The 27,970-nt window shown below is 41.4% G+C and overlaps 2 protein-coding genes across 4 annotated transcripts; one reads left to right on the top strand and one right to left on the bottom strand.

Moving 5' to 3' along the window:
* Window positions 1-12: 12 nt before the first annotated feature.
* Window positions 13-21,264, bottom strand: usp28 (ubiquitin specific peptidase 28). Of its 3 annotated transcripts, none has more exons than XM_044042534.1 (26): window positions 21,070-21,264; window positions 18,875-18,952; window positions 17,562-17,682; window positions 16,827-16,914; window positions 16,566-16,728; window positions 14,512-14,598; window positions 14,238-14,375; window positions 13,844-13,914; window positions 13,678-13,754; window positions 13,454-13,602; window positions 13,234-13,361; window positions 13,066-13,161; window positions 12,817-12,990; window positions 12,074-12,282; window positions 11,518-11,588; window positions 10,858-11,086; window positions 9,426-9,785; window positions 8,047-8,189; window positions 6,969-7,265; window positions 6,398-6,493; window positions 5,753-5,931; window positions 4,562-4,640; window positions 4,364-4,443; window positions 3,735-3,858; window positions 2,821-3,019; window positions 13-2,220 (listed from the first exon to the last, which is right to left on the bottom strand). In XM_044042534.1, exons 1-26 carry the CDS (start codon window positions 21,112-21,114, stop codon window positions 2,045-2,047), a joined length of 3,657 nt encoding a protein of 1,218 aa, XP_043898469.1. In that variant the 5' UTR covers window positions 21,115-21,264; the 3' UTR covers window positions 13-2,044. The 3 variants fall into 3 exon arrangements, with proteins under 3 accessions (XP_043898469.1, XP_043898471.1, XP_043898470.1); XM_044042536.1 differs by having other exon boundaries at window positions 9,426-9,782; XM_044042535.1 differs by having other exon boundaries at window positions 18,875-18,949.
* Window positions 20,709-27,970, top strand: htr3b (5-hydroxytryptamine (serotonin) receptor 3B). The gene is made up of 10 exons (XM_044042539.1): window positions 20,709-20,763; window positions 22,197-22,339; window positions 22,796-22,959; window positions 23,113-23,157; window positions 23,548-23,657; window positions 24,501-24,670; window positions 25,046-25,203; window positions 26,249-26,459; window positions 27,007-27,216; window positions 27,399-27,970. Exons 2-10 carry the CDS (start codon window positions 22,306-22,308, stop codon window positions 27,662-27,664), a joined length of 1,368 nt encoding a protein of 455 aa, XP_043898474.1. The 5' UTR covers window positions 20,709-20,763; window positions 22,197-22,305; the 3' UTR covers window positions 27,665-27,970.

Genomic DNA, 27,970 nt, shown 5'->3' with positions numbered 1-27,970 from the left:
TTGACAAAAATAGACGATTCATATTTAAAATATTTATTAATATCATCACAGACTACAAGTGAAAAAGGCATTGTGGGATCAGCAGCTCTGCAGAGGTGGCTACTACACGATTTATTCATACTGATTTTCACAATCACACACACACCATTCTCCTCCCGTCCACGTCTTTCCTTTCAAAGGACTGACATGTTTAAAAAAAAAGAAAAAAGAAAAAGGCAGATAAGGCACATCTGTTCAACAGGATTCACAAAGAAGAGTCGCCATGTATTATTAGACCCGGTTCACAGATGCACTGACCTCAATGTTTGAAACAGAGCATTCTGCCTTTAATTATTATGCATAACAAGCACTCACGTGTATCTGAACTTCATCTAAGAGTGGATTCTTGTTTTGTTTTGAGAATCTGTTTTGGAAAAAGTAATACAACATATACATTTAAAAAAAGCTAACGTGGTATTTGTTTACTGTGCAAGTACAAGTCCAGTGGGTTTTTTTAAGCCTTGAATAAAGGCTTATGGTGCTGTGTTCACTGCTCGGCAACACATTCAGCTCATCAGCAGCCTCGTCACTACCCTGCAGAGTTGAGCAACAGGCTGCAACTCCTCCAGTCATTGACAGTGTTAAAAGTTTACACCATCAGTTTAACACATCCCTATATGAACCTTTTTTTTGTTTTTCCAGAATGTCAGTTCGATTTAAAGGACCAGTATGTAGGATTCAGTGGCATGAGAGAAATGAGAAAACTGCAACTAATACTCAAACAGGCACTGAGCTGTGTGGTTTTGCAGAAACCGTAACAACAGCCAAGTTCTACTGTGGTGCTTTTCCATTATACAGTTCTAGCACAGCTTGGCTTGTTCCAAACAAGCTGAGCCGATACTAAAATAGTGATGTCAACAGACTGCCGGCCACTGATTGGTCAGAGAGTGTTGTCACTGGAAGAGTCATGAGCACGACGTCCGACACAGGATTCAAACCGAACGATGCCAAACTGCAGATCAGTTAAAAAGACTTAAAAATCCCAAAACATGTGTTAATCTCATTTCAAAAGAAGAGTCTGGTGTATTTCAACGAATCAATGTCGACCTCTGTTGTTAGCATTACAGAGCTTCGAGAGGACTGTGGCACATAAGCAGGTCCTCTGGGCCAATGTGAGTCTGACTCAGGTCCGGCTGAGCATATAAATGCAGTAGTAATTCGACTCCCGATCGCATCATCTGGGTGTCAATACAATAAAGTACCATTTCAGTCAGTTCAGCCAACATCTCGACATGTATAGTATTGAAAAAGGTCAGTGTGATACAAAGGGCTGCTCATTGTGAGGTAAACAACAACAACATCATCTCGCAATTTTGGGTAAGACTACATAAGTAATGAAATGTTAAATCCTGTTTTCATGCCACCAAATTCAACACACTGCACCTTTAAGGCTTCGTTGTTCAGCTGCTGTCAAGTCGTCATGCGTTCAGCGGGTCGTTTTCATCGTCTCATAGCGAGTGCAACGCAGAAAAGAAGCTGGATACAGCTACAGAGAGTAAATTGTTACATATGTACATATGTGTTGTGTTTATGTATATAAGTAATGTGCTTTTAAGGAACCTGAAGACGTTAAAAAATAAGTATATTTACTTGTGATGTTACAGGCTGCCACTTCTGCAGGTCATAGAAGATACTGCAATATTTGTTTGTTTTTTTTAGAAAAGGGAGCTTCTTGTGCTAAAAGATTCAAAATTAGACTTTCAAGTAGATTTTTTGTAAGCATGATTAGAAATGAACTGAAAAAGCTTTAATGTCTTGATATGGCAATGCTGTTGCAATGAGCACGTAGTCATCGTGTGACAGCCATGATCAATCCTCTATGAATCCCTAACGAGTGCTTTTCTTGACATGTCAAAATCATGCTTATGTGCAAAACCAAAACCAGCTGATAAAAAAAGAGCCTAGTAAAAACTAAACCAATGTCTCATCCCCACAGTCCGAACAGTCTATCGCCCACGGCGCTCGCAGTGGCAGCGCACGGCTGAAGGAGGTTTCATTTCGGACTTTACTTGACGGTGACTATCGTGGTGTTGTGAAGGGACTCCATGACGGCCGCCAGGCGACTGCACAGGTCGTGGGCCTGGTTCACGTGGACTTTAGGGGGGTCTTTGAGCACCATGGTCTCCGACGTGCCGTCCAGGACCCGGGGAAGCAACTCACCCAGCTTCACCTGCAGTGAGTCTGGACACAAAGGAAGCTTAGATTTAGTAATGAAAGAAATAGGCTGGAAAAAGTACATCAAATGTAGTTTCTGGTCACAGGAATACTTGAAGTGTGGTTGTATGAGGTACTTCAACATTATAACATACAGCTGATTGTGCCTAACCTAATAAAATCTATTGTATGCAATATTAACAATGTCTTCACTGCTTTCTTTTGCCAACCGGAAATTGAAGTTTATTTCACTAAACTAAACTGCTCATTCCCCCCCACACCAAATTACGGATTATTATAGATCGGGCACACATACGCTTGTGTGGACTTTATTCAGTAATCCCTTTGTTAAGTGGTTAAAATCAGTTCCTCTGAACACTCTGAGCTGAACACAGTCAACTGTATGTTATGCACCGACTGTAATATCCCTTTAGAAATGACCAAAACAGCCCCTATTTTATATGCTATAAAGGGAATTTCTGTATTTGAGCCTAGATCTAGGCTCTAGGTGAGTAAATCACACAGTATGATAAAAGGAGCCACAAAATAAAATATGACGAATGCAGATAAACCTTTTGGTTAGTGAATTATCATTTAACATGCTGGTGTGGTCATAAACAGTCATACCCTCCATGTCTTGGCCCAGACAGCAGCACCAGTGGCTGCGGATGCTCTCCATGGCGTCCCGGTCGTCCTGGGACAAAGCCGAGTCACGGCTCATCAGGTGGAGGCAGGGGATGACGGCGTCGTCCATGATGGCGACGCCCTCCTCCACTTTGCTCTCCTCGCCGCTGCCGAACAGCCGCGAAGCGCTCTCATTCAACGTCTGTGAGGAGGAAGGAGAAGGGAGCGATTGTGAAGTTTGCAGCTTGGTTACAGGTAAAGGACTTATGTTGCATCTTAATGCATGAAAAGCTGAAATTCCTCCTTAACTTGAAGTTTTTTTGGGGTAACTTGACAAAACGATCTCTTCATTGAGTTTGTGAAGGCTGCTTTCAATTTCATCTCCAAATAAATAAAGCTTTTTACTTATTTGATTCATATCCATTCATTTATCCCCATGTCTTTGCTTTTATTAATGTGTTTTTAACTTACATTTATTCACCTATTCATCTTGGCACTAAGGGGAGACTGCAGTTTTGTCTTCCATATCCATAGTTACATTTATTTTGTGATTTTGGTGTTTGCTATCCTTGAGTCAGCTTTACCTTTGCAACACAAATTAACTAAACAAGGCAGCAGAAGACCAGCGACTATCAAATCCATGCAAACTAAATTATTTTCTTGGATTTTGGTGAAAAACCAGCAGGAAACTAAAGGTTGTTTTGCTTGTAAATAAGTCAGTAACAGTGAGATAGAGCAGCAGACATATTCTTAAGGCCTCTCGTTGAATAGCTCTGTGTTTTCACTGTGTTCCTTCCGCTCTCTCGTCAGTGTTAAGGTAAATGTAAGATGGAGCCTCGGCCGTTTATCGTGGCTCGCAATAGTGTGCTGTGGTTTCACACAGAAGTGTCTCGCAGAGTCGTCGTCGTCTTACTCACAGTGAGACATTTCCTCCTGTAAACTGCAATCAGAGACTTGTCCACGCCACGCTTCTCGCCGTTCTTCAGCAGGCTGGCGTTGGTCTCGTACGCGTGCGCCAGGTACGTCAGCGCCTCCTTCATTCTGCAGCACACACACACACGAAAACGAAAGAAAATGCCTTAGAATACCATTTTTAAAAAACACAACACTGATATTTTTGATCCGCAGGTGAAAAAACGATCTTCAGTAACAATGACAGAAAAAACTTTATTAACCCTTGAAATCAGTTCCCCTTAATCTCTGTGTCTTTGTTTATTCCACTGAATGAATAGTATAGAATAGAGCTCCAAGAACTGTGGCTCAGTCGTCAAATTTAGCTTTTAAACTGATGTGAACTCAACTTTTCCATATGGAGTTTGCATGTTCTTCATGTGTACTTGTGCATTTTCTTCCAGTCCAAAAAAAGTGCAGACAATATGAGAGTGATAGGTGTGTGTTAGCTATGTGATGGGCTGCTGACCTCACCCTCAGGTGGAGGATAAAGCAGGAAACCATGAATGAATGAATAAATGAATGAATGTTTCTTCGCCCAAGTGGTGCATGAGATTTCTGGTGCAGCAAAACATGGGGATTATTTGACACCTACTTCCCGTGTTGGTAGTGCTCCAGCCCCGTGAGCAGGTAGACGAACACCGTCCTGAACAGCCTGTATTCATCGTGCCACTGCTGTGTGAGAGACACGGAGAAAAAAAACAATTCCTATTTTCTGTTTTTCCAGCTCTTTCCTCATTTGTGTAATTTGAAGATCTCAAAAGAATAAAGCACTGATTGTTTGAGGTTTTACCAGATATTCATCCATGTCCATGTCTTCGGGCTTGATGAGGCGCAGCTTGGCACGGGCTTCCCTCATGATACTGATGCCCCTGCATTTACATGTCCGACATATAAAGAGGCCAGATGTTGAAAAACATACAACCACGTTGACTGCACATCCCTGCTCTCCACACTAGATGGCACACTAAGCCCACTGTAGTGCTTTCCTACGCCAGTATATTATATTATACACACTTTTTAAAGGTCTCCAAATTAATTTGCTTTATTATTTTTCCCCCCAGCCTTTTCCTTGAGTTGGAGCATGAAATTAAGTTGATTCATTAGTCAGGCATATGTCTTGGAAATGGCTGTTTTTTAAAATAATATTAGATGTTACAGAAATGGCAGTGAAACGGTCAGAAACATTATATTATAAATTTGCTATTAGGATACATGTAAGGTTTTAAATCTGTCATCTTAAAAAGGTGGGGGATCCACATCAGTGAGATCATCTGATGCCACCTGGTGGGCAATAAGTGTGCCGCAGTGAAAGGCCACTGACAATGAAGGCTTGGTTTTACATTTACATAGGCGTCCTTGAGTTTGTTCGAACATGTTGACCCCTCGCTCGTAACTGCTGGAGACTTTTGTTGAGTGCCTGAGAGGTCAGGTGTGATCGAGCTGTGGCCTTCAGGCGGACAAGAGGAACATGTACATGTTGATTTGAGGGCATTGAATATTATATAATATTTTAAAAACATTCTAAAGCATTGGAATTGCCGATCTTTGGAACCACAACCCACATATTCTATTCTCCACTTGCCTGTCAGACATTTTCACCTTGACCTTTAGCGTTTGTGATCCAATATTATTGTCCTGACGTGAGGCACTAAAACTCAAATGACGGCCTCAGTGGCTGAGAAGCATTGCTATGTTTCTACCGTTGATATGATTCAACAGCCGTTAAATATTAAAGGCTTTTTGCTTGAGTGCCTTATTTTTCCCACCTTGTCTAAGACTTTCTTGATCCCCAAACTATATTATTCTGCCTCTGGTTGGTCTTCACGAACAGAAGTCAAAGCAGCTTCTAAATGGAATACTTTTTGTCTATACGGCAACAGTGGATCTTTTGTGTTTCAGTGTTTGCAGTCGCATCACTTTACTGAGGTGGATGTTTCTTATTGTGTGTGTTTTCGTTTTTAGCTAATAACTACAGGATCACCTCTCGTCGAAGCTCAGGTTGCGGTCCGTGAATTGCTCCAGCAGCGTCCTCTCGATGACGCGCTTGGGCGCCTCATTCTGGAAGAAGTAGACGAGAGAGTGCTGCAGACGAGCGTCCTCCTGAGGCGTCGTCTCCTCCTCGGAGAGTTCATGCAGGCGACAATACTCCTCGTGGAAAGCCTGGCGGACACAGAGGGGGTGATTTTAGCGTTTGCTTTTTGGCTAAATGCTCAAGAATAAAGCCCTCAGTAAGGGAACATGTGTCGATAAAACACAGCAGATTTTAAATCCTAACTTCAAGCTTTAAATAAGTGTCTCTTCATGTGAACAAACAGAATTTTCTCTTAAGCACAAGAGGCCAATTTGGAAAATACTTTCTGTGTCTGTGTGTCGTCATTAACAATGTGAAGATTGTTCCACTCGTCTCGTTCTTGACATTGAGCTCCTTGCCCTCGGAACACAGTGGATTATAAAATGTCTGTCATTTATTAGAGCACATTTTTATCACTTATGATTAATGCTGAAAAAAAATGCAGCAGTTAATTCCGTGTCCGTAGAACAAGCTGCTCACAACCCCCCCTCCCCACACACACACTTTAATCATGCAGTGATTTTGTGATAGCGGTGTTGGTGTCAAAGGTCACACCTTGATGAGGCCCGCCTCGGGGCCTTCGCTGTCAAAAATCTGTCGGGCCTTGGCTATGGCCAGAATCACACCCTGCATCGCTGGAGTCAGCATCATCTGGGGGAAAAGACGGAGCATCAGAAAGGAAAGAGGCAGAGGAGTGATTAAAACGTCAAATAGATTATTTATAACAACTAGTAGCAAAATCAGTTTAGTAATTCTGTTTGAACGCAGCCTATTGTAACATCACACCATGGGCTATGGGATAAAAACTTAATTATTATGCACTGTCCATGTCTAATAAAGCAGCACGTAAATGAATAAATAAAGACTGGATTATAAATGTGATTCTTTAGAATTCGAACGATATAGTCAGTTCTGTTTTTGTATAATTTGTGTGAATCAAGTTATAGTAACAACTAACAATGTCCCCAAAGCAAGGATGATCACTCTTGCATTTATTCCTTCAAAACACTAACCTGTGTGGTTCATTGGTTGAGCTGGTCATTAACTTTATCTTGGTGTCCTCAATGTTAGTGTTTGACACTAACATAAGCTAAAGTGAAAAACAGTTACTGTGCAATGCACTCACCTCTTCGTTGTATCCATCAGCATCCGCTCTCACCATGATCCTGCCCACGTTGGGGATCTCCACTTCCGAGACCTCGTTCTCGGTCCGTCGTGGTCTCACTGGGACCTCCTGCTGCTGCTGCTGCTGCTGCTCCTCCCCCTCGCCCTCCTGCTCAGCCTCACGCTCAGGATTTTCTCTCAGAGCCTCCGGCTCGGTTTCTGTTTTTTCCGAGCTGCAGCCCGTCGCCTCAGTGTCTCCTTTATCCTCGTGGAGGTCAGACGACTCCTGGCTGCTAAGCTCTGCTTCGGGATCAGGCGTCTGCCAGAGAAAGAGTCGCGAAAACAAAAATATTAAATGACTCAATATCACGCCGAAATAAATAAATCCATACATTTTAATGAAGTGGTTTCTAGTCACAAGCTTAACTTTGTTACCGAGTGATATAATGTAAAAGTAATTGGTCAATATTGACGAGTAATGTCAGATGATTAAATATTGATTTTGGCTCCTGAGTGAAAGTTGAGGAAAGCAGCCGTGTGTGACGTTAAACTTATTTATGGAGAGAAAACAAACTTTTTTTAAGCAGATTTAAAAATCAAATGTGAAGTAAAAACATTCAAAGTCATTAAGAGTTTATCTCAAAGCTGTGTTTGCACAACGCTTATATGATAAACTTTTAAGTTGAAAGACATCATTTACTGATAAGTTACTGAATTATCACACAGTCCTACAGGGAACCATTTGAATGGCGCTGTTGCAGCTCCCTGGTCTGTTATTGTGGTATTATTGTATTGGACCACAGTCAAGCTAAAAAAAAAGAAAAGTAAAAAAAATACTTGGTAAGTCTCTGAACAAACCACAGAGGATAAAACAAATTAGCGGAAGGCAGTAATTACTCCCGACCTCGCCTGTATCTGTACATCGCTTTGACTCGTCCAGACATTTCCGTCACTATGCTAAGTGGTGAAATGGGACCCTTGACCCACATGTACACACTTTATTTTTGTGGCCAAGAATTTCTGACCCATATTCAGCAGCGGGGGAGGGAACAGATGGGTGGGTGGGGGGAGGAAGGCAGGGTTCCCACGGACGTGCCCACCTGACTCTCCTGCGTCTCCTTCTCGGCTGGAGTGGAGCTCTGATTCATCGCCGTGGTGTCGGTGACTGCTGCTGTACTGCCACTGTCGTCTGGCTGGCAGCCATCGCTCTGTGACGACGGCGGCGGCGTTAACTCTGATTCCTCTGGGGTCAAAACCAGAGAGTGAATAAATGCAGGCATGGAAGATGACTTTGAAGATAAGATAAGAGAAGTCCTTTATGAGTCTAACAATGAGGAGAATTTACTGTGTTGGCAGCAAAGGCGGTCAAGGTGAAGGCGATAAAACATTCATTTTAACATCTATGAATGTACAATATGAAAAAATACTGACATGAATAAAGATAATTGCTGAATATACTGTGTCATTTCTAATTTCGGCTTCTGCCGCTGGGGGTCACCACAGCTTGTATGGTGATGTGCATAATGCCCATCCCCCCCATTTACCCAGGCTTGGGACTGGCACTAGGATGTGTGGGGAGCAACGGGGGTCAGGTATCTTGCTCAGAGGTACTCCAGCACCCTTGACCGGTTGAGATTCAAACCCTCTGGTTACAAGTCAAGCTCCCTTTCCAATTGGCCAACGGCTGCCCCAGCTTAATACAAAGTTATTTAAAAGCTATTTTAAAATGTGTCATCTCCCCCAACATGTAAAACTTAGTCATTGTAATACTGTGCAGCTACATCTATGTTTTATCAGGTAAATAAAGGTAGATCCTCAACTCTTTTGACATGTGGGATCATAGGTATTATTGTTTTATTTACAATTGCAAAAGTGCTGCAATGTGAACTATGACGGTTCTGCATCCACGCAGTGACAACATACTGTATCATAACTGATCAAACATGCAGATCAAACATTTCAATTGTGAAATCTACTTGATCTGCTTCTGTATATGTTGTGTTACAACTTAACCATTAATTTAAATTCATGGTGAATATTTACCATCATATATGCATGTTTTTTATGCTCATATTCATTATTTGAAAAACAACACACAACCCCTCTCCTGATTCTCCTTCCTTCACCTCTACAGACTGGAGCTGAAAACAATTAATCGATTATTAAATTAATCGATAACTATTTTGATAATCGGTTTGAAGTTTTTTTCATGATCAAGATTTCTGATTGTTTAAGGTTTTTTTTTAAGCATTTCTTTGCTCTGGATAACAAAGAAATCATTAAAAGTGAATCATTTTGGTTTGCGGACAAAACAAGACATTTGAGAACATCATCATTTCCAGGTTTGATGAACACCGATCAACATTTTTTAAGGTTTTCTGATATTTTATGCACCAAACGATTAATCGATTAATCGAGAAAATAATCCACAGATTAATCGATTATGAAAATAATCGTTAGTTGCAGCTCCACTACAGACCTTCAGGCTTCTCTTCCGGTTCTGTCTCCGGATCCTTCTCCACTTCTGGATCTGGTTGTGGTTCTGAAGCAGCTCCCTGGTCCAGCTCTTCACTGCTGGGTCCTGACTGAGGTGCTGGCTCAACAGGTTGTTGCTCCGCACTGTCGGGTCCAGGATCAGGCGACTCTGCAGAAGCAGAAGCAGCAGCAGCAGCAGCAGCAGCGGACTCCTCCTGTGGCGTTGCTGTCTGACAGAACTGCTCTTCCCATTCACTGAGCTCCTGCTGGAACCAGCGGTTATCTTCATGGACGAAGCGTTTGAGGACGGGCGGCAGGGAGTCCATGCCATGCAACACCTGGCCTGTCTCATCATCGGTGTCTTCTGGGGAGAAATGAATGAGAGTTCTCTGATTTCCACTTTCCACATGTTTTTATTGTCTGGTTTCCTTTGCAGTTCTATTACAATAAACCGAATATCTTTGTTTTTTGGACCAAACGACTGATTAATTGATCAAGAAACGAATCATTAGCTGCAGCTCTTGTGTTAATGCACTCAAAAAAACCGACTGTTTCTGGTCTTCTACTATAGAAAAGCTTTCACAGTTGTGTTAAAAGCACACATGATTACAAAAAGCTTTTAATTTTCATTAATTTAAAGGAGAATGTATGCATCTGTATGCAATGATGAGTCGATTTACACCAAGAAGACTTATCAGTCAAAATGGGACTTCTTTTTTGGCCCTTACTAACTCGATATCACTTTTTCATGTCTGATATTAATATCACAACTTTCCACTGTCAGTCATTGTACACCTTTTAACTACCTAGTCATTTCAAGCTATTTAAAAAGACCTAATTCTCCAACTGGGTGACAAATATTCTCCTCCCATAAAGAGGAAATAAGCAGCCATGACAACATGACTCAGCTAAAAGGTTTTATGTTTTACAATTGCATGTTTACAGTCTGTGCATAATAAAGCATGTGAAGTATCAACACGAAGAATCTTATCGGCTCATCCCAAACATTTAAGCCCATTTTCCACCTGTGGTCCCAGCTCGCCACGCCTCGGCACGGCACGGCACAGTTTAGGTTGGTTTTTCACTACTAAAATAGTACCTAGTCAACTTGGGCAGAGTCATCACTGCACGGTGACTTCGTTTTACACGCAACACACACAAACGAGTGACGAGTGACTTGTGCAGCAGTTGTTTTCAGTGTAACTGAATCATTAGAATCAGTTAATAAAAACTATTTGTAAAAAGTACCTGGTACCAGATACTATGCTAGTGGAAACGCTACGAGTTGAATTGGTGCAAACACGCTATTGGTTTCTAAAGTATTAATGATTTCTGATGTGTCTTCAGGACATAAATTTATGAAAACACGGCGGATATCTGCGTGTGTCCATACAGTACACGTAGTTCTTGTACATCACACACACACACACGTGTACCTGTGATGAGGTAGGGTAGCCGGTCGTCGATGTACATCAGGCAGTAGGCGCTGGCGTTGGTCATGCCGCCGAACGAGTCCCGCTCCAGCTCCTCCCACGCCGACTCGGTGATGCAGATGTCGTTGTACTTCATCCAGCGCTGGTTGCCGTGGTCGTAGATGTAGGCCCAGTAATGGCCCGCCGACGCCTGGCCTTCGTGCACGAGCACAGCGTGGAGTCTGTAGGGAACCTGTTACGTGATTGCACAACGGCATATCAGCAAGAATTCAGAGCTTCATTGTCTCTCAAGGGGAAAGTTGTGTTGCTGTTAGCTGTATTTTAAAAAAAAACCTTCGATACATATATATATATATATATATACGTATATCTATATATATATATATATATATATATATATATATATATATATATATATATATATATATGTAACATAAATAATTAACATCGGCCCAGCACAGTTTTAAAAGAACTGCCAGAAATCAAAAGCATTGATTGCACACAGAATAAAAGGAACATTTTGATATTTTTGGTGTTGACTCTGTGGAGCCTGCATCTCCTGAACTAAATCATCCAGAAAACTGTGTTAGAATATCGAAAGGTCACAAGGTCGAGTTCCGTGAAGGAAAGAAAGTGATTGAATTGCTGAATTTGAAGTCTTACCTGGCAGAGACTGTTGTCCGCGTAGATGCCCTCCAGTTTCTGCGAGAGCCTGTCGATGTTGGCCTTTAGCTCTGAGAATGAATAAAGTAGAGTAGTACTTTTTTCTCTTCCTTTCACTCATGTTTCCTCCCATTAGGGAAAAGTTTTGGATTCAACTTGACATTTCACATTTATTGTTATCTGTTCCCTGGGACAGACCTGGGTCACAATCAGCTGACAGATATAAAGAGAGACATTAAGCTCTATTTTAGTGAAGGTACATTTTCCTAAGGCACTTTAGAAGCTCTTTCCTGGAACACTTATTTATATTTATATTTACATAGCAGGTACTTTTATTCCAGGTTGTTCGGTGAAACAAAGTGCAGTAAAAGGAAGTGCCTTCGGCAAACCTGGGGTTTACCGTTATTTCACGGTCATGATAAATATGTCATGACGCTCCATCTGCTCTCATCAGTTTGTAATTGGTTTGTTGTTGCACACGAAAGCCGGCATCGATAGATCAAACGACGTGTAAAGTGTGCCATTTGTGGCCCACGCGACTCCGTCGTGAGCGTACCGCTTATGTCGCTCTCCACTTCCGTCCTCCACCGCTGCAGGCAGGTCTTCACAAAGTGCAGCTCCTCGTCGGTGACGCTGTGCGGCGCCGGGTGCGGCGAGCAGTCCACCGGGTGTCTGCACTGCGTGAAGGGCTTGTATATCGGCGTCCGCTGGCAACTGGAAACACCGGAAAGCAGGCCGTCAGGTGAGTCTGTGTCCGCTGGTTCACTGAGGGCAAAAAAAGAGTGTTTAAATAAGTCTGTCTGTTGGTTTATTTTTGCTGCAGGCAGGTGATATTTGGAGGGAGAAGGCGAGGACACAAGGGAAGGAGAGAAAGAAGGCAGTGACGCAACATTACAGCGGAAAACTGGCGAAAAACATCAAGATTTAGTGTATTTTACTCATCCATTAAAGATGAAAGTAATTTTGGACTTTAGGCTGCAGAAATAAGACTAGAAGTTGTAAAGAAAAGGTTCTTTCCTCCTTTGATAGGCACAGAAATCCCAGAGGGGATTATTGTTGACCAGCTCTTTTATTAAAAGCTGTTGAAGAAATGAACTGCAAAGGCCAAAGTACATAATATATCCCGGGCAAAGATCTAGAAAGATCCAGAAACACCAGGTTGGTTGATCTCAGTGTTCTGGATGGATTACGACTGCATCATAACTCACTTTTAATGAAAATTAGACTCATTATCAGACCAATCATAATATGAGGACGGGGTTTCCACCACATTCATAATAAGAGAGATTTTTACTCCACCTGTTGGAGACAGGTTCACTGAGAGGGTGGTTTGCAGGAGTCGGTGAAGATGCCGCGAGTCTCAGATCTTCAGCTGGGGATAGATTCGTGGGCTTGGTGGTCGCAAACTCCAACACAAACTGCAACATGTCCGCCAGAGGATACTTGCTCGGTCCCGAGCCGTAGTTTTTGTAGCTGTAAATAAAGAAGTGAGATAATTAGACAAAACTCATCTGATGTTTTTAAAATCAGAGTGAATTGGTGACCTACCACTCAAATTTCTGCTGAAGGACTGCCAGTTGCTCCTTAAGTCTTTTCACTTCACTTCTTCTCTCATTGGTCTGCTTTATGTTTTTATGAAGATATCTGTGTGAGAAAAAACTCAACGGTTTGAGAGAATCCTGGACACTTTAATCGTGTCATTTGTACAAAGCTGACCTGTCCATGTAAATGATCTGCGGGAACTCCAGTTTCTTGTGGATCTTCTCCGGACGACCGAGCTGGGTGTTGAACTCAAACCTTGACAGCTCGAACGTCAGGACTGGCGGTAACTTTTTGAACCATCTCTGCGCCCGAGAGAGAAAAAAAACCAAGCGACTCAGCACGGCGTCAAACTGCACAAACACGCAACAGCGAATGGGTCGAAAAATCTGTTCACCTCACGACCGGATGTGACACCGTGATCCGAATGGACAGACTCGATCTCCTTCTCGACCATCGCTCCTTCGAGACATTCATCCAGGTTGTTGAAGCCGTTGACTTGAAGCGGATACTGGCCAAACTGCTCTGTGTTGCAAAACGTGCTACCTGAACAGAAACGCGCACGTGTATGAGAGCAACTACAAGCAGAACTTGTAGTACTTGAGTACGACGCAACTGTACCTTCATGTCTTCTCTCTGTCACAAACGTGCCATAGAAGAGCTGCACCATGGGGTTTTTCTGTTTGTCTTCCACGTTACTAAAAAGGGAAACATGACGTCACTGAGCAAACAGACGTTCCAATGAAGAAGAAAAGGAGGAATTAGCCATGAATGACGTGTGACGTACTTTCCACTGGCAGCCAACTGAAATGCATCTTCGAGCCAGTCGAGCAGTTTGTGGGAGAACTCGCTGACATCCTGAAATGAAGACGAAAGGAACTGAATGTCTGAGAGGCCAAAAGCCAACTTTGTTAGAATATGTTGACAGTAATGCATCAGCGATAGTGTTTTTACACTACAGTCACACCTCGTATTGCTTCATCACACTTCAAACAGTATAGCTGACGGAAAACAAAAGTCTTGGCCCAGACATAAACAGGAAGCCCCAAAATATCTTTGAAATCTGAAGAGATATCGTGATTTCGAGTGCTGAAATCTCTGAAGAGGCGGTGACAAAGTGGGGCCAGACACTGAGAGATTATGTGAGAGTAAAAAGGTAATAAAGTGACTGTGTGCTGTACCTGCTGGGCCTCATTGGTCCTGAAGGCTTCTCTCAGTAACTCCACGGCAGCAGAGGGATCTACAAACCTGCGGGTGGAGCCCACCATGAGGGCAAAGAGGCAGCGCAGCTCCTGCATGAACGCAATGTTCCTTTTGTCCTGTTAAGACAGACCCAGAGTCAAACTCCACCCACTGTTTGTGTTGTGTTTAGATGAATACACAACATCACCTTTTTTTTGGGACAAACCTAAGCAGAAATGAGGAAGAACGTGATATTGACAGGAGTTTACTCACTGAGTGGCTCTTACACTTCTCCAGCAGTCGCTCAGTCAGGTGGTAGTTGAGCACCAGCCTCCTGAACACAGGCAGGTGGAACAATGACTGCAACAAAAAACAACGACAAACACGATGAGCATTAAAAACATACTTTCGAATTTTTCAGCTTCTTCAATGTGAATATTTTCCGGTTTCTTTTCTCGACCATCAAAGAAATCATTAAAACTGACTCGTTGTGGTTTGTGGACACAACTTGAAAGATTTGAGAACGTCATCCTTTCCAGGTTTGGTAAACAGTAATCTACATTTTATGGCCCAAACAAGTACTCCTCAAACTGAATGTAAAATAAATAAAAATCTTGAAGAGGAAACAGTGGATTTCCCCCTCACTTTCAAACAAAACTTTTATCCAATTTCCATCTAGGGATTAATAAAGAATTCTGTTAGGGAGAACATGTTTTAGGCCCTTGATTACTGTAATTCTCAGTGAATTACAATATTATTTGACTAAGATATTAAAATATCAACTGTAAATACTGATGACATCCAATTATATTTGAGTTCAATGAGTTTCTCTTGCGTTTGAAGCTTTTTTCATAATTAAAACAAGATTTCTGATCGTTTCAGCTTCTTACATGTGAATATTTTCTTCATTTCTTTGCTCCGGAAAACGAAGAAAGCATTAAAAGTGAATCATTTCCGTTTGTGGACAAAAACAAGACCAAGCGATTAGTTGCAGCTCTACTTTGTTTTGGTAGGCTCCAAAAACACATTGCTTCCAGTTTCCAAATGTAGTTTTTACTTTATTTTATTTCAAGTATAAACTGTAAACTCACATACTAAGCCACTCTGCCTTGTTTTCCATGATAAACTAAATGCATTAACACCTGTCAGTAAGTCTTATGTGTCATGTTTACTGGCGACTGGCGCTTCTGAGCACTTATGAATATAATGATTTATTTTTCCTTTGAGTGGGAAAGTCAATTACGGCTTATCTCAGTGTTACTGTAATTTATACCACAAAGGATAGTCGAGGGATAATGAACTGACAATCCAATCATGTGGTCACTGAGCCTAAATCTGATAGTATAATTACTTTTTTTTTTTTTAGGGAAGTCTATGTTATCAAGAGCCGGGGCTCGGTTGAATCAGTCATTTGAGTTGTAAATAAACAAAAGAAAACACGGAGGGTATGATACGAACGACATTTGTATTCAAACAACGACTCTTCATTTTCTCACTCGTGTTTCCAGAAAATAACCCCCATCCTTGGGGGTTAAATCCAAAGCAGAAGCACATTTGAGTTCAACAGAGACAAATAACCATTGTCTTTGTTGGAGTCCATTTCGGGCTCACACCAGGAAGTGACCACTCGTTCCATCATCACATCAGCCACACATTCTGCAGCTCCGGTTTCTGCCGAGCCACCTGATAGGCCTCACTAAATTCAGCCTGGAATGGACTTTTAATAGAGTTAGCCGCTCAGGAAAAAAGACAAAACTACCTACAACAGGAAGATGCCCTCACATATTTGTTTTTATCTTCTTGTTATGTTTAATTTTATTAGAGCTGATGAGAAAGGCTGAGATTTTAGACGAGATCTCGTTATAACCGCAGCGCTTGTGCCGCCACTTTGAAACCACACTGGATATCAGGAACTCACGGGGATATCATTTATTGGAGCGATGCCCGTGAAAGAAAATAGATCACTAAATATATAAACCATGCATATGCTAATTTTACAGGGAAGGAAAAACACCTCGGACATAGCAATGAGTGAAACATGAAGAGTGACTGTTGCTACCTGGGTAAAAATGTTTATTTATTGATCTAAGTAATCAAAGATGTTAAAGTTATTGATTCTGTTTGTATGTTTGGTTGCATTGTGACTGAAAAAATAACAATAAATTATCTCAAGACACTTTATATATCTGTTATCTGTTCATGGATTTGATATTTAGTAAATGCCATTTATATTTAAATTCACATTTTATGCCATAGAAAAACCCACGCCGGTCAATCGAATCCTACCGTGTTTTATTCATAGCTCAGCAGAGCCTGCATGTTCTCACCTGTATGACGGCGCTGAACCAGCAGGTGTTGCCCACGTTGCGGATGCCCACAGGCCACTCGCCCTGACGTACCCAGTCCGAGGGGCTGCACATGTCGCTCTGGGCTTCGCAGCGCTTCCTCTTCATTCTCGCTGCGCTCTCCTCGGCACTGGCCTCCAGAGCCCTGCAGAACATCATCATAATCGTCCGTCAGCAGCAGCTTAAATTAACAAAGAGATAAAAGTAAAAAATAAATTTAAAAAAAAGCACAGTTTCCTGTACCTGTGAAATTCTCTCTCCTCCTCCTGGGCGTTATGGGACTCCTGCAGGCTGAGTTCGATGGCGGTCTGCAGTTCATCTTTAGGAATCCCTGAAGAATTACACAACAATATAACATTGTGAATAATATTACACATTTTCTTATTGCGTGGCTCTTTTTGGAAACCTCACTTATTTATTTAAATAGACAACCTACTGTCAGATTTGAAAGGAAACATTTGCGCTTGTGTATATTCCGTATCACTCTTATCCACCCTGTGCCTTTATGTTGCTGTTTTGATGTTTATCTTAACAATCAGACGAAAAACAAGGAAAAAGTAACTAAACACACAGGTAAAGCCACTACAGATGGATTAATGTTGCACTGTATGTTGTAAACGATGCAAAATTGCACACACTTTTGTGGGCAATTGTGGGAAAAGTAGCTCTTTTACTGAGAAAAGAGCCATTTTTTGGAAAATTTTATATTTCCAAAGAAAATTGGAAATGGTGACAACATTTTTCTCTTCTTTAACCAACAAAACCAAAACTGTGAACAAGACACTGTAATATAAACCACTTTATGTTTGAAATCTGTGTCCAGATGTCAAAAATGCCTAAATTAAAAACTTTCCCTGAATACACACAGAAAGTCACAACCATTTATTTGATTATTGGAAACTGTGAAAAGCAATGATTGCTAACATATCTAAGTCTTCTTGAAATCACCAGTTGCTGGTGTCCAGACTCTTCCAGTACCTTTCTGGCCCTCCCAGGCCTCTTCAGGGTTCCCTGACTCCTGAGGTTCTCCAGGATCCTGAAGCTCTGCGGGCTGTGCTGTTAGCAGTCCAACTGCATGTCCAACATCACCCTGACTGGCCTTAAAAGACAGGAGACGAGGACATGACAATGATTCCTGTCCATCCAACTATTAGGATGTGACAGAGCTGCGATGATGTCAGACTTACTGGGCTCTCTTTTACGCACGCGTATGTAGCGAATGCAGTTGTGGTCCGTGTGTGTGTGTGTGTGTTTTAAAACGAGGTGTGGTCGGGCACATTGTTGGGACATTGCAATCTTGCAGCCGCAGAAAGCCACTGCACCACCGACCAGCAAAAACCTGGTCTTAAGTCAGTGGTGCAGTATCTTCATGCTTATTGAACCGATGCAATTCCTTATCCTGTGCCTGTTGACGGGACAGGGACTTGCCCTGTCGTGGGATTTAAACCAGAGACCCACTGGTTACAAGCCCAATTCATTTCCTAGTTGACATAATCTGTTTCCATACCTTCACCTCACACACGAGCAGCTCATTCAATCTCATGCACATGCACTGTCGAGCACTGATTGAATCTCAGCTGCTGGCATTTACACAGGTGTGCTGGATGAGGAGGTGAGGGACGTTTGGGCAGGTGAGGGACGGCAGAGGGATGAAGAAGGTGGAATAGAAGCAGGACGCAAGAGCACCAATAGCGAAGGAGGGATGGCACACAGGAATCTGCATAATATGAGTCTATGCCGACACAGTAACACACACACAGAAGAGGAGTGTAACAACTAGTGCCATGACACCAGGCACTAGCGATCTTTTAAAGAGGGCCAACTACCATTAGTCAGTTAGTTTCCAATAGCAGGGACTGTTAGGCTGCATTTACACTATTTGCTCCAAGTGACCCAATTCTGATCTGTATCCATCCTCACTTGTACATGGAAATAAATCAGATATTTGCCATCTAAGTGGACAGATCAGATAGTTCCCTTGTCAATGTGACACGTACGACCTCAAAAATGTGACAGTGACCACGTGGACATTATCAGTGATGACATGATTTTGTCTCGACTGCTGCGATTGAGGACGAGCGCTCAAAACAGTGTCGCACCGAGGTTTCATGTCTTTTTAAGCCTTTGAGGGTTCAAAATAATACCATTTTTACTTCCAATTCAGCCTAACCCTTTCCAGCTCAGTATCCAAGCCCAATCTGCGGGTTTTCTCCCCAAGTGTAAACCAGTATAAATACAGATTTCACATATGAGTCATCAAAAACAAAACTGAAGGGTTTTCAAGGTCTCACATTCAAGGCCCTGTAGAGGATCTGTGGGTCCTGGATGCCAGTGATCTCCCTCAGCTGGTTGATCAGCATTTCGCTCTGCTGAGAGAAAGGTTTGGAAAACAAGGTTGGGAAACAAGCTTTAGTTGAAAGATGTCAAAGTCTTACAAATCCCCTCCCACTGCCTCTCTGTGTAGTATTTGCATTCTCGTCCATCCTTTAATGTCAATGATCTGAGACCCATGTGAAAGCAGGACTGGTACAACACGGAGTGTATATATATGGAGCTGAAGGACAAATTCCAAAATGCCAAGCTGCTGAGGTTCACATAGTTGTGTCAGGACAATGCAGCTTGTAACACTGAGCACAATTAAGTGGCCTATACTTGATTTAGTACATTTAGTAGATGACTAATACCTGCGTCATGCCTGTACTTCATGACGTCAGACGTAAATATAAGCAACCAGGGACGTCTACAAAAGCCTCCATACCCACACTGCTCGACCCTGATGACTTCTGGTTTTCATACAGATCAAACAAACACGACAAATAAACGTTGGTGAGCTTTAAAGGTGCTGGTAATTAGATAATGTTGCCCTCGGACCGAGCCAAGGTCTCATTTCCAGTCCATGTGCCAAGTGAAGTTAGTCGACTTTGTATTCATTGTACTGTACTGAAGTTAAAATCATTAACCAAACTAACAATGTTTGATTATTCCTTTAAGGCAGTATTTTAAAGATTTGACTGATGTTTGATGACCACTACATCATGTTTCGAGTAGTTTTAATGTTGATACGGCTCTTGTTTTGTTTACATTTCATATACTTGAACGTCGCAGGAAACGGAGATATGAATATACTGTGCGTGCAACTAGTCATGATGCAAGTTACTAACCAAAACCACAGCTTGGGTTTGATGTTAAACATCTACTGCCATCTTTGATTTGACAGGTTCATCATTTCTGGTCCTGATAGCATGAAATAAATGATTTTTAGCATATTTCGGTTACAGAAAACTAACCGAAACATGTATTAATGCTTGCTAATGACTTGTCCCCAAATGTAAACTCTCACAGGTCGTCATGTGTTTCAACCTCACAGACACAAGAAAGAAATAACATGAGTCTGCTGAGTGAGAGGTGCTATATAAAGCCTGCTATACCCAACAGCAGGTGGACCTCTCTCTCTCTCTCTCTCTGTGTGTGTGTGTCACTCTCTCTCTCACACACACACACACACAGACCATACCAGACTTATATGGAGTCCGAGGTCTATCTGAGACCCTCTTGGTGAGCCTCTATTTTAGGCCGCTGACATGGATAGCACAGGCTTCTGTTTATCATTCCACTCACCATGCCACCAGTCCTGAGTGACAAAGGCACTGGGTGTCTCTCTGTCTCTCTCCCTCTCTCTCTGACACACACTCACAGACACACATCCTATGTCAATAGCAAACGGAAAAACAGATGCAGGCATACATTATTTTTTGACACACATCATGACTACTGTGAACCCTGACCCTTTGTTCATGACATAACTAAAAATATGACTTCATGTATGTGGCTAGCTGGGATTAGAAAGGCCTTTTAATAAAGCAACAGCCTAGTTGAATGGACACTGAGCTAAAAAAAAAGAAAAAAAAAAGCTAGTCTAGAAACTTCCACATAAATTATAACAGCCTGAAGATACACATGGGAATAGATTACTGATGTTTTTTTTAAGGTGGTAGTCTAGACTAAGAAAGACATTATAATGGCTGTGTGTGGAGATGGAAATATGTGATTACATCAACTGTGACATTCACAGTGTCAAGCATTTGCTTTGAAAGTTATCTACTTAAAAACACATTTTAGTAGATTAAGTAGATTACAAGCTAAGTGAAAGTAACTGCCAACAACCACGTTGGTGGGAAGAGTAAGTTTGAATTTTGGTTAAAAAAAGAAAACTAAAGCAGTTTGATGGAGTTTCTGTATACCGAATTTAAAAGTGCTTCATACAAAGTAAGAAAATGTTGTTTTTTTAGTAAAAAAAAGTCTGTTCAAAAGGAGTAAAGAATTAAGCTAACGTTAAAATGAGATTTCTCAGGCAGATTCGGTGGTTTGGGATTCTGTCCACACAACAGCGGTGGGGGTTAGTGTTAACGTTAGTTCCTCAGTCATTCCGAAGCAAACATGCCACTTGTTACGTTAATAAAGGCTCCACATCATCTTCTGCGCTCACCGAGTTCGTCGAGTTTTCTCCATTTTCGCTCTGTTCGGATGTCATTGCAGATGGAAACCCGGATTTCCGTCCTGATTTGTTTTGTTTTTTCCCCTCAACGTCCGAAATGCTGTCAGCGCCGATCCCGAGTCAGAGCAGCTCCATCTGTCAAGAGCCGCGAGCCCACACAGCCGGGGCCAGCTGCGCGCGGTCACCTGTCAGGGCACGCGCGTGGACCGGAACGCGTGCGCGCGCGCAACGTGAGTGACAGGACAGTTGGTGTTGCATTCAGGTTACATGCAACTTTACAGTACGTATCCGTTGTGTGAGCTCAAAAAGTGAGGAAAAAAATCCACCATAAACCATTTTATTAGCATTCAAGGTTAAAATAACAAAGACACACAAGTCAAAAGCCTACAAATATACACTGTATGTACAAATAAAGTATATACAGTGCATATATACATACACAAAAGTGGACAAATTGAGGAATTGTACAAAAACCACACTATAATACAATAACATTACAACAAATTCAATATATTGATGTGTTTTCTCGATACGTAATCACTTCATAGCCTTTAAGTGGTTTAACAAATTAGAAAATAAATAAATTACTACAAAATTGATTGACATGGGGTTTTATTATATTTAAACGTTTCCATTAAACCCTTTTACTCTACATATTGTCAAGTGCATTCAATATTTTACGTTTATATATGTTCATTTTCAAGACAAAATCTATCAATACCGTATCTCCCATATTTTATTTATGCAATTTGGAAACAACTGCTTTTCCTTTAAACAAAATTAACAGAAACAAACAATATTTTCTGTATTTGTACATACAAATGGAACAAATATTGTCATTAATTAGGACGTGCCCTGACAAACATGCTTGAGCTGAACCATTGCTATGGAAGTTCAACAATGACCAATGAATTTAATCACAACATGCAGATGTATGTAAATCTGCTGTGAAGCAATAAACAGGCACCAAACAAACCTCCAGGGAGTTTCTTTCTCCAGTGTGTTTCCTTAATATACGTATCACGTTACTCGGCCAGTGGAAAATCAATATCAGTGGAACCAAAATCTCTGTGCTACTCTGTTCATTGCTGTTTTTTCTGCACTCTGTGCTGCTGCAGTTGAAGCTTATCAATGAGCCTGAGGATATTTGTGTGTAAACGGGGCAGACGCTTGGATGCAACACCTGGATAACACCTGTAATCTGGAGCATTGATTTATTTCGGCTCGATGTCGCTCATTTGGCTGATGCTGCTGTTCTCAGGTAAGATGTTACTTTGGGAAGTATAGATTTGTGAGGGGAGAAATGACCTGCAGGGGTTTTGTTCCAAATATTTCTGTATTATTATTAGTATGCAGTATATTATTTAGACTAACCATTTTCCTGTTTATATCATAAAGTGGGTCAAATAGTCTTATTCAGTATAAGTCACCCAGTGTCATTATATTTCTTATTTAGTGATTAATGTACTTACTTAAATACAAATATATGCACAATTCTGCATACATTTTTTAGATTAGATAGTTTTACCAATTGTTTTACCATAGTAACGCATACTATTTTAAATATCCGGCTGTTGAATTTGTTTTTATGAGCAAATGCACATTGAATAGTGTACAGTATAAAACCGTTTCATTGCTTTCAGAGCCTCCTGCACTGCTCAAGTACAATAAATAGAACGGAATGTTTATTTTATTTATCTTTTTGTTTGTCTTTTAGCCCATTTGTCCGAATGTGTGCCAGAGAAGCCAAAGAGGTCAGCGCTGAACCAGCTGACCAGGACCCTGCTGAGACAATATGACTGCGGTGTCCGGCCTGTTCACAACTGGACCAGTGCTACCACAGTCTCCATAGACCTCATACTGCAGTCTGTCCTTGGAGTGGTGTGTAATTTAAAATCTAAAATGCTATTGTAGTTTTACATGCACTACATTTGTCTTGTTGCTAATAAATGGACTCAGTTTAACCCCAAAGAAAGCTCCATAAAGTTGCCTTAAAACAGTATTATTATTAAAACACATTCTCTTTTCCCACAGGATGGAAAAACACAGAGTATGACAATTAGTATTTGGTACAGACAGGTATGTGGCCCATTATTCTCTCAGTATTTTCCATTTTGTTAATTATTGTACATCTCAAAGGTAAACAACAATTTGAACACCCATGTATTTATAATCAAAACAGCTGCAATGACTAAATTGATCTGTTGTTATGAGTGGTTTGATTTCTTTTATATTAAAAAACAATCTGTCTGAATTTTTTGTTTCTGAAATGTAAATATTTTCTGGTTTCTTTGCTCCATATTACAAAGAAATCATTTTGAGGTTTTGAGGAAAACATCAATCAACATTTTATCGACCAAACTATTAATTGATTAATTGAGAAAACAAACAGTTTTAAGTGTTTTTTTCCCCCCAATTTCAGGAAACGTTACTATACTATTTAATGACACATTACGTTGCTGCTTTCAGATCTGGACTGATGAGTTCCTGGTTTGGGATCCAGAGGAGTTTGATGGCATCACAGAAATCTCGCTGTCATCAGATGCAATCTGGATTCCTGATGTCATCGTCAGTGAACTGTAAGGTTATGAGAAAATTGGACCTTTTTAGTTCAGTGCTAGGCTATGTCAACAGTGTGATCTTAAAGTCTCATTTATTACCTGGGACTAAGCAGGTCAAATTTTGGGAATGGGATTTTTCCTATCACTCACCCAGAAAGCCAATGCCAGATTTTAGTAAAATCGTTAGTTCTTAACTCCAGTTAACCGTTTAAACAATACAAAACTGATGAAAACAAGCCAAATGAAAGCAAAATGAAGCAAAACAAATATAGAAAATAAATAAATAAACTTCTCAAAAAGATAAAATGTGCAGCGCTGGGATTTAAAATACAAAACAATACCAAATTTTACACACTTTTTTTTAGCAGTGATAATTGATAATAACATATACTTCAGTAAATAATAGGAAAAAATGTAGTGTCGGTCAAATTCATTGAATGTTAAGTAAACAATGATCAAATATGTGTAAAGAATAGTAATGTAAGAACTTGCCTCATGTCTCTTGTTTTACAAATACTCTGTCCACTCCAAATACAATTTATTTATAAAGTGCAAAGTGCAGAACAACAGACTCAAAGTGTCTCAAATGCATAGGAGGACAGGGGAGTCTTTAAAAGAGAGTTTGGTCCATGTGTATTTGACATTTCAACGACATCGTTGATCGAAATGTGAGCTGTGCAGAAAGCACCGGTGATAAACATGTGAGCAGCCACAAAGCAACAAACTGAGATTTAACACTTATGTAACGAGGTCAACACGACATAAAGGTGAGTGTGAAGGCCGAGTCTCAGATTCCCGGACTGTTTTCCAAGTTTCACCTTACTTCCCTTCTCCCTCCTGTGTGTGTGTGTGTGTTCACAGTGTGGATGGAGGGAAATCTCCACCGATCCCTTATGTTTACGTCAACTCCTCCGGCTCAGTGAAGAACTATAGGCCCATGCAGGTGGTGCTGGCCTGCAGCCTGGAGATGTACGCGTTTCCCTTTGACAAGCAGAACTGCAGCCTCACATTCCGCAGCTGGCTGCACTCAGGTCTGTGATGCTGCACAGTTTTCATTTAAAAGGTCCAATTATGTAACGTTTATGGACAGAAATTGAACATGCTACCCATACGTGTGTATGTATTAGTCCATAATAACTTTAAAATAAGGCTGTTAAGTTGAGCAGAGGAGTTCTACGTTTGCCGCAGTTTGCAGTCTCACCATTAGATGTCACTAATTCTTACACACTGGGCCTTTAAGTGGACAGGCATGTTAGTTAAAAGAGACCGAATAAAGCATGTTCACGTCATAATACATAACGTATAAGGACAATTCATGTACACAAACATGCAGAACATCAGAATAGAAGAGAAAATTCATGGACATATTTCATTCTCCATCTCTTTCTATCCTTTAATCTCTGCAGTTAATGAAATAGACCTCTCGCTGTGGAGGAGCGCAGAGGCCATCGCTAATGACAAGAGGGAGTTCATGAATGACGGGGAATGGGAGCTGCTGTCTATCCCTTCACGCTACTGGCAAATCCACCACGACAACACCGACTACGCACACATTCAGTTCAATGTACGGGACTTATTGCCTCATTGCTCGCACTTAGGGAAATGGTGAAGAAAGTTTAAGTCAAGTCAAGTTAATCTTAATTTCCTGCAGACAATCCAGTAGTGAATGCTAAATACCTTTGGCTTTGCACACATCTGCACAATCTGCCTTATCACAGCAGGCCGCATACTGACGGATGAGGACGTTGTGCATCTCTGCTCTTTTCATAGCAAAAAAAATGCACATTTTGATATAAGAATTGTCGTAATTGAACAAATAAAGCAGAAGGAGGTGAAGAAATTTACTGTTAACCCCTTTCAAGCGATATTGATTATTCAGGCCTTTAACTTGCTTTTAAAAATGCTTGGCGTAGACGCAGGTCCTCCATTAGTTACTGGCAGAAGGGCGACTTCTCAGTCGTTTCTTCACAGGCACAGTTACCTCCACAAAATCATAAATAATTATTCCATTTTCAGCCATGACACCTTTCTCCAATGAGTCATTCCCAGCAAGTGAGTCACTAAACTGTGATGAGCATGATTGCTCATCGATGGCGAACTGTTGCCCTCTGTGGGTTAGACCCAGCCACCCTAACTGGCCATGACCTTCATGGATCCCGCTTGTGCACTAATGCCAAATGATGAAGCTGGTGCTCTATCTGGCAAGTAAAGAGACAGAGAGGGAGGGAGCGAGGGAAGAGCCGATAGACAGAGCAGGGTGAGCAACCATAATGAGGCTGTCTCAGTGGCTGCCTGATCAATGGACTTCTTGTTAGTCTTGAGGAAAATGGCCCAGCAGCCGAGTGCAGGTGGAGAGCAGGGAGTGTTGCTCTTTATTCAGCTCAAAGACCAAACACAGCTTGGTAACAGTGCACTGGGAGTTTATACTATACATACATATATATATATATATATACATATATATATATATACATATATATATATGTACATATATGCACAATGCGAACATTTACCACTATTACTGAAACTACTCTATAATGAGTATTTATGACATCTTAAAATCAGTGTTTCTCACATATTTAGGTTCTCTGTTCTTATATTTGATTCAGGTTTTGATCCGCCGGCGCCCCCTACTGTACGTGGTGGGTCTCCTCATACCCAGTATCTTCCTCATGCTGGTGGATGTGATCAGCTTCTATCTGCCTCCAGATAGTGGCGTACGCATCGCCTTCAAGATCAGCATACTGTTGGGCTACACCGTCTTCAGAGTCAACCTGACGGACGAACTGCCCTCCTCTGCTGTCACGACTCCGCTTATCGGTGGGTTTGCTTTATTTTAGAGGCACATTTGTTTTTCCAGGCACACGAGTGAATATGGACAAAATTAACTCGTGGTACAAGCTATTCAATCCCCTTTTGTTAGGCCTGTTATTGCAACCATAAAAAAGCATCCAGTTCTAAAATCCATCATGCAACTCTGCCACCCAGACCTCCTGGAGAAAGATAATAAATGGTGGAGAGCGCTTGGTCTGTCATTTCCTCATATTACTCATTGCATGAAAATAACTGAGGCCCATTGTTAGATGCAAGTTAATTAAACATTAATAAAAACCTGACTTATACTCCTGAATACTCAAATCAGACAATACCTCAACTGGATTAAAGCTGGTGTAAGAGTATTACTTTTTCCCCATATTTATGACAAAAAATTCAATAATAACCAAGAGAATGAGCATTGTTCAACAACCTAATCAACGTCTTTTTCAATCAATCCTGCCTCTACCGCATCTTTAAGACCAACATCAACGATGCCTCACTCATGCTGTTGTGTTACTTTTCGTGCTTTCTTTCCGCCACCTCTGCTCAGGTGTGTTCTTTGTGGTGTGCATGGCCATGCTGATGCTCAGCCTGACCAAATCCATACTAGTGGTGAAGCTGCTCCACCACAGTGAGAAGGAGGTCAGGGAAATGTCGGTGTCCGCCTGCCTGCTGGACAAGTACGGCTCAAGTGGTCACGACTTCAACGACAGCGCTGTGACCTCCGTCAAAACCCTTGAACACATCAACGAGAGTGATGGTAAGGTACAAGGGCCGGGTTATGCTTACTGAGTTCTGGACATTTTCCCATGTGCTGGTCCACATCAGTCTAGTGGTCCATGCATATCTTTACTGGCAATTTCTCAGATATTCAACATGATTTACCTCTTTGTTGTTTGTCTTTAGATGTGTTTTCATCATTTGTTGATGTTCTTCTCATAGATTATGAGCTGGACTCCTCACTGGAGGGTGATTTGCTGTCCCTGACTGAGATCCAGGAGGTTTCTCCTGGGCCGGAGTGGCTCCTCCAGGAGCTGATTTCTCTTCGCTTGGCTCTATCCCAGGAGGACAGCGAGTCCGCAGCTCAGGGTGATTGGCTGGCCCTGTGCTCAAAGCTCGACTGCTTGCTGTTCCGTCTCTACCTGTTGGTGCTGGCCCTGTACGCTGGTACTCTGCTGCTGCTCTGGGCCACCTGGAGCTTTGCCTGAACTCATGCTCAAAGACTTTGTTGATTTTTACTGAATAGAACAAGCTTCTTGTGTGATGATGTTGCCGGATGTAGATCTTTAAAAAAAAAGAAAATCCTAAAATTGATAAATTATATTTTTCAGTTGATTAAAGTAATTATTTTTAACATTGATAGTTTGATCTTCAATGTATTCAATATAAAGAAATCTAATAAAGGCAACCAATAGTTACTGTCGATTTGATATGGTAAAAGAATCATATTCACGTTAAATCCAACAGTTGACCATTTTATTGTGTATATTATTGTTGTTTACCAAATAAAGTAC

Source organism: Solea senegalensis, linkage group LG13 (genome assembly GCF_019176455.1).
Source record: "Solea senegalensis isolate Sse05_10M linkage group LG13, IFAPA_SoseM_1, whole genome shotgun sequence".
Classification (NCBI taxonomy): domain Eukaryota; kingdom Metazoa; phylum Chordata; class Actinopteri; order Pleuronectiformes; family Soleidae; genus Solea; species Solea senegalensis.
The sequence above is the reverse complement of the archived record's forward strand: the minus strand, read 5'-3'. Positions and strand labels throughout refer to the sequence as shown.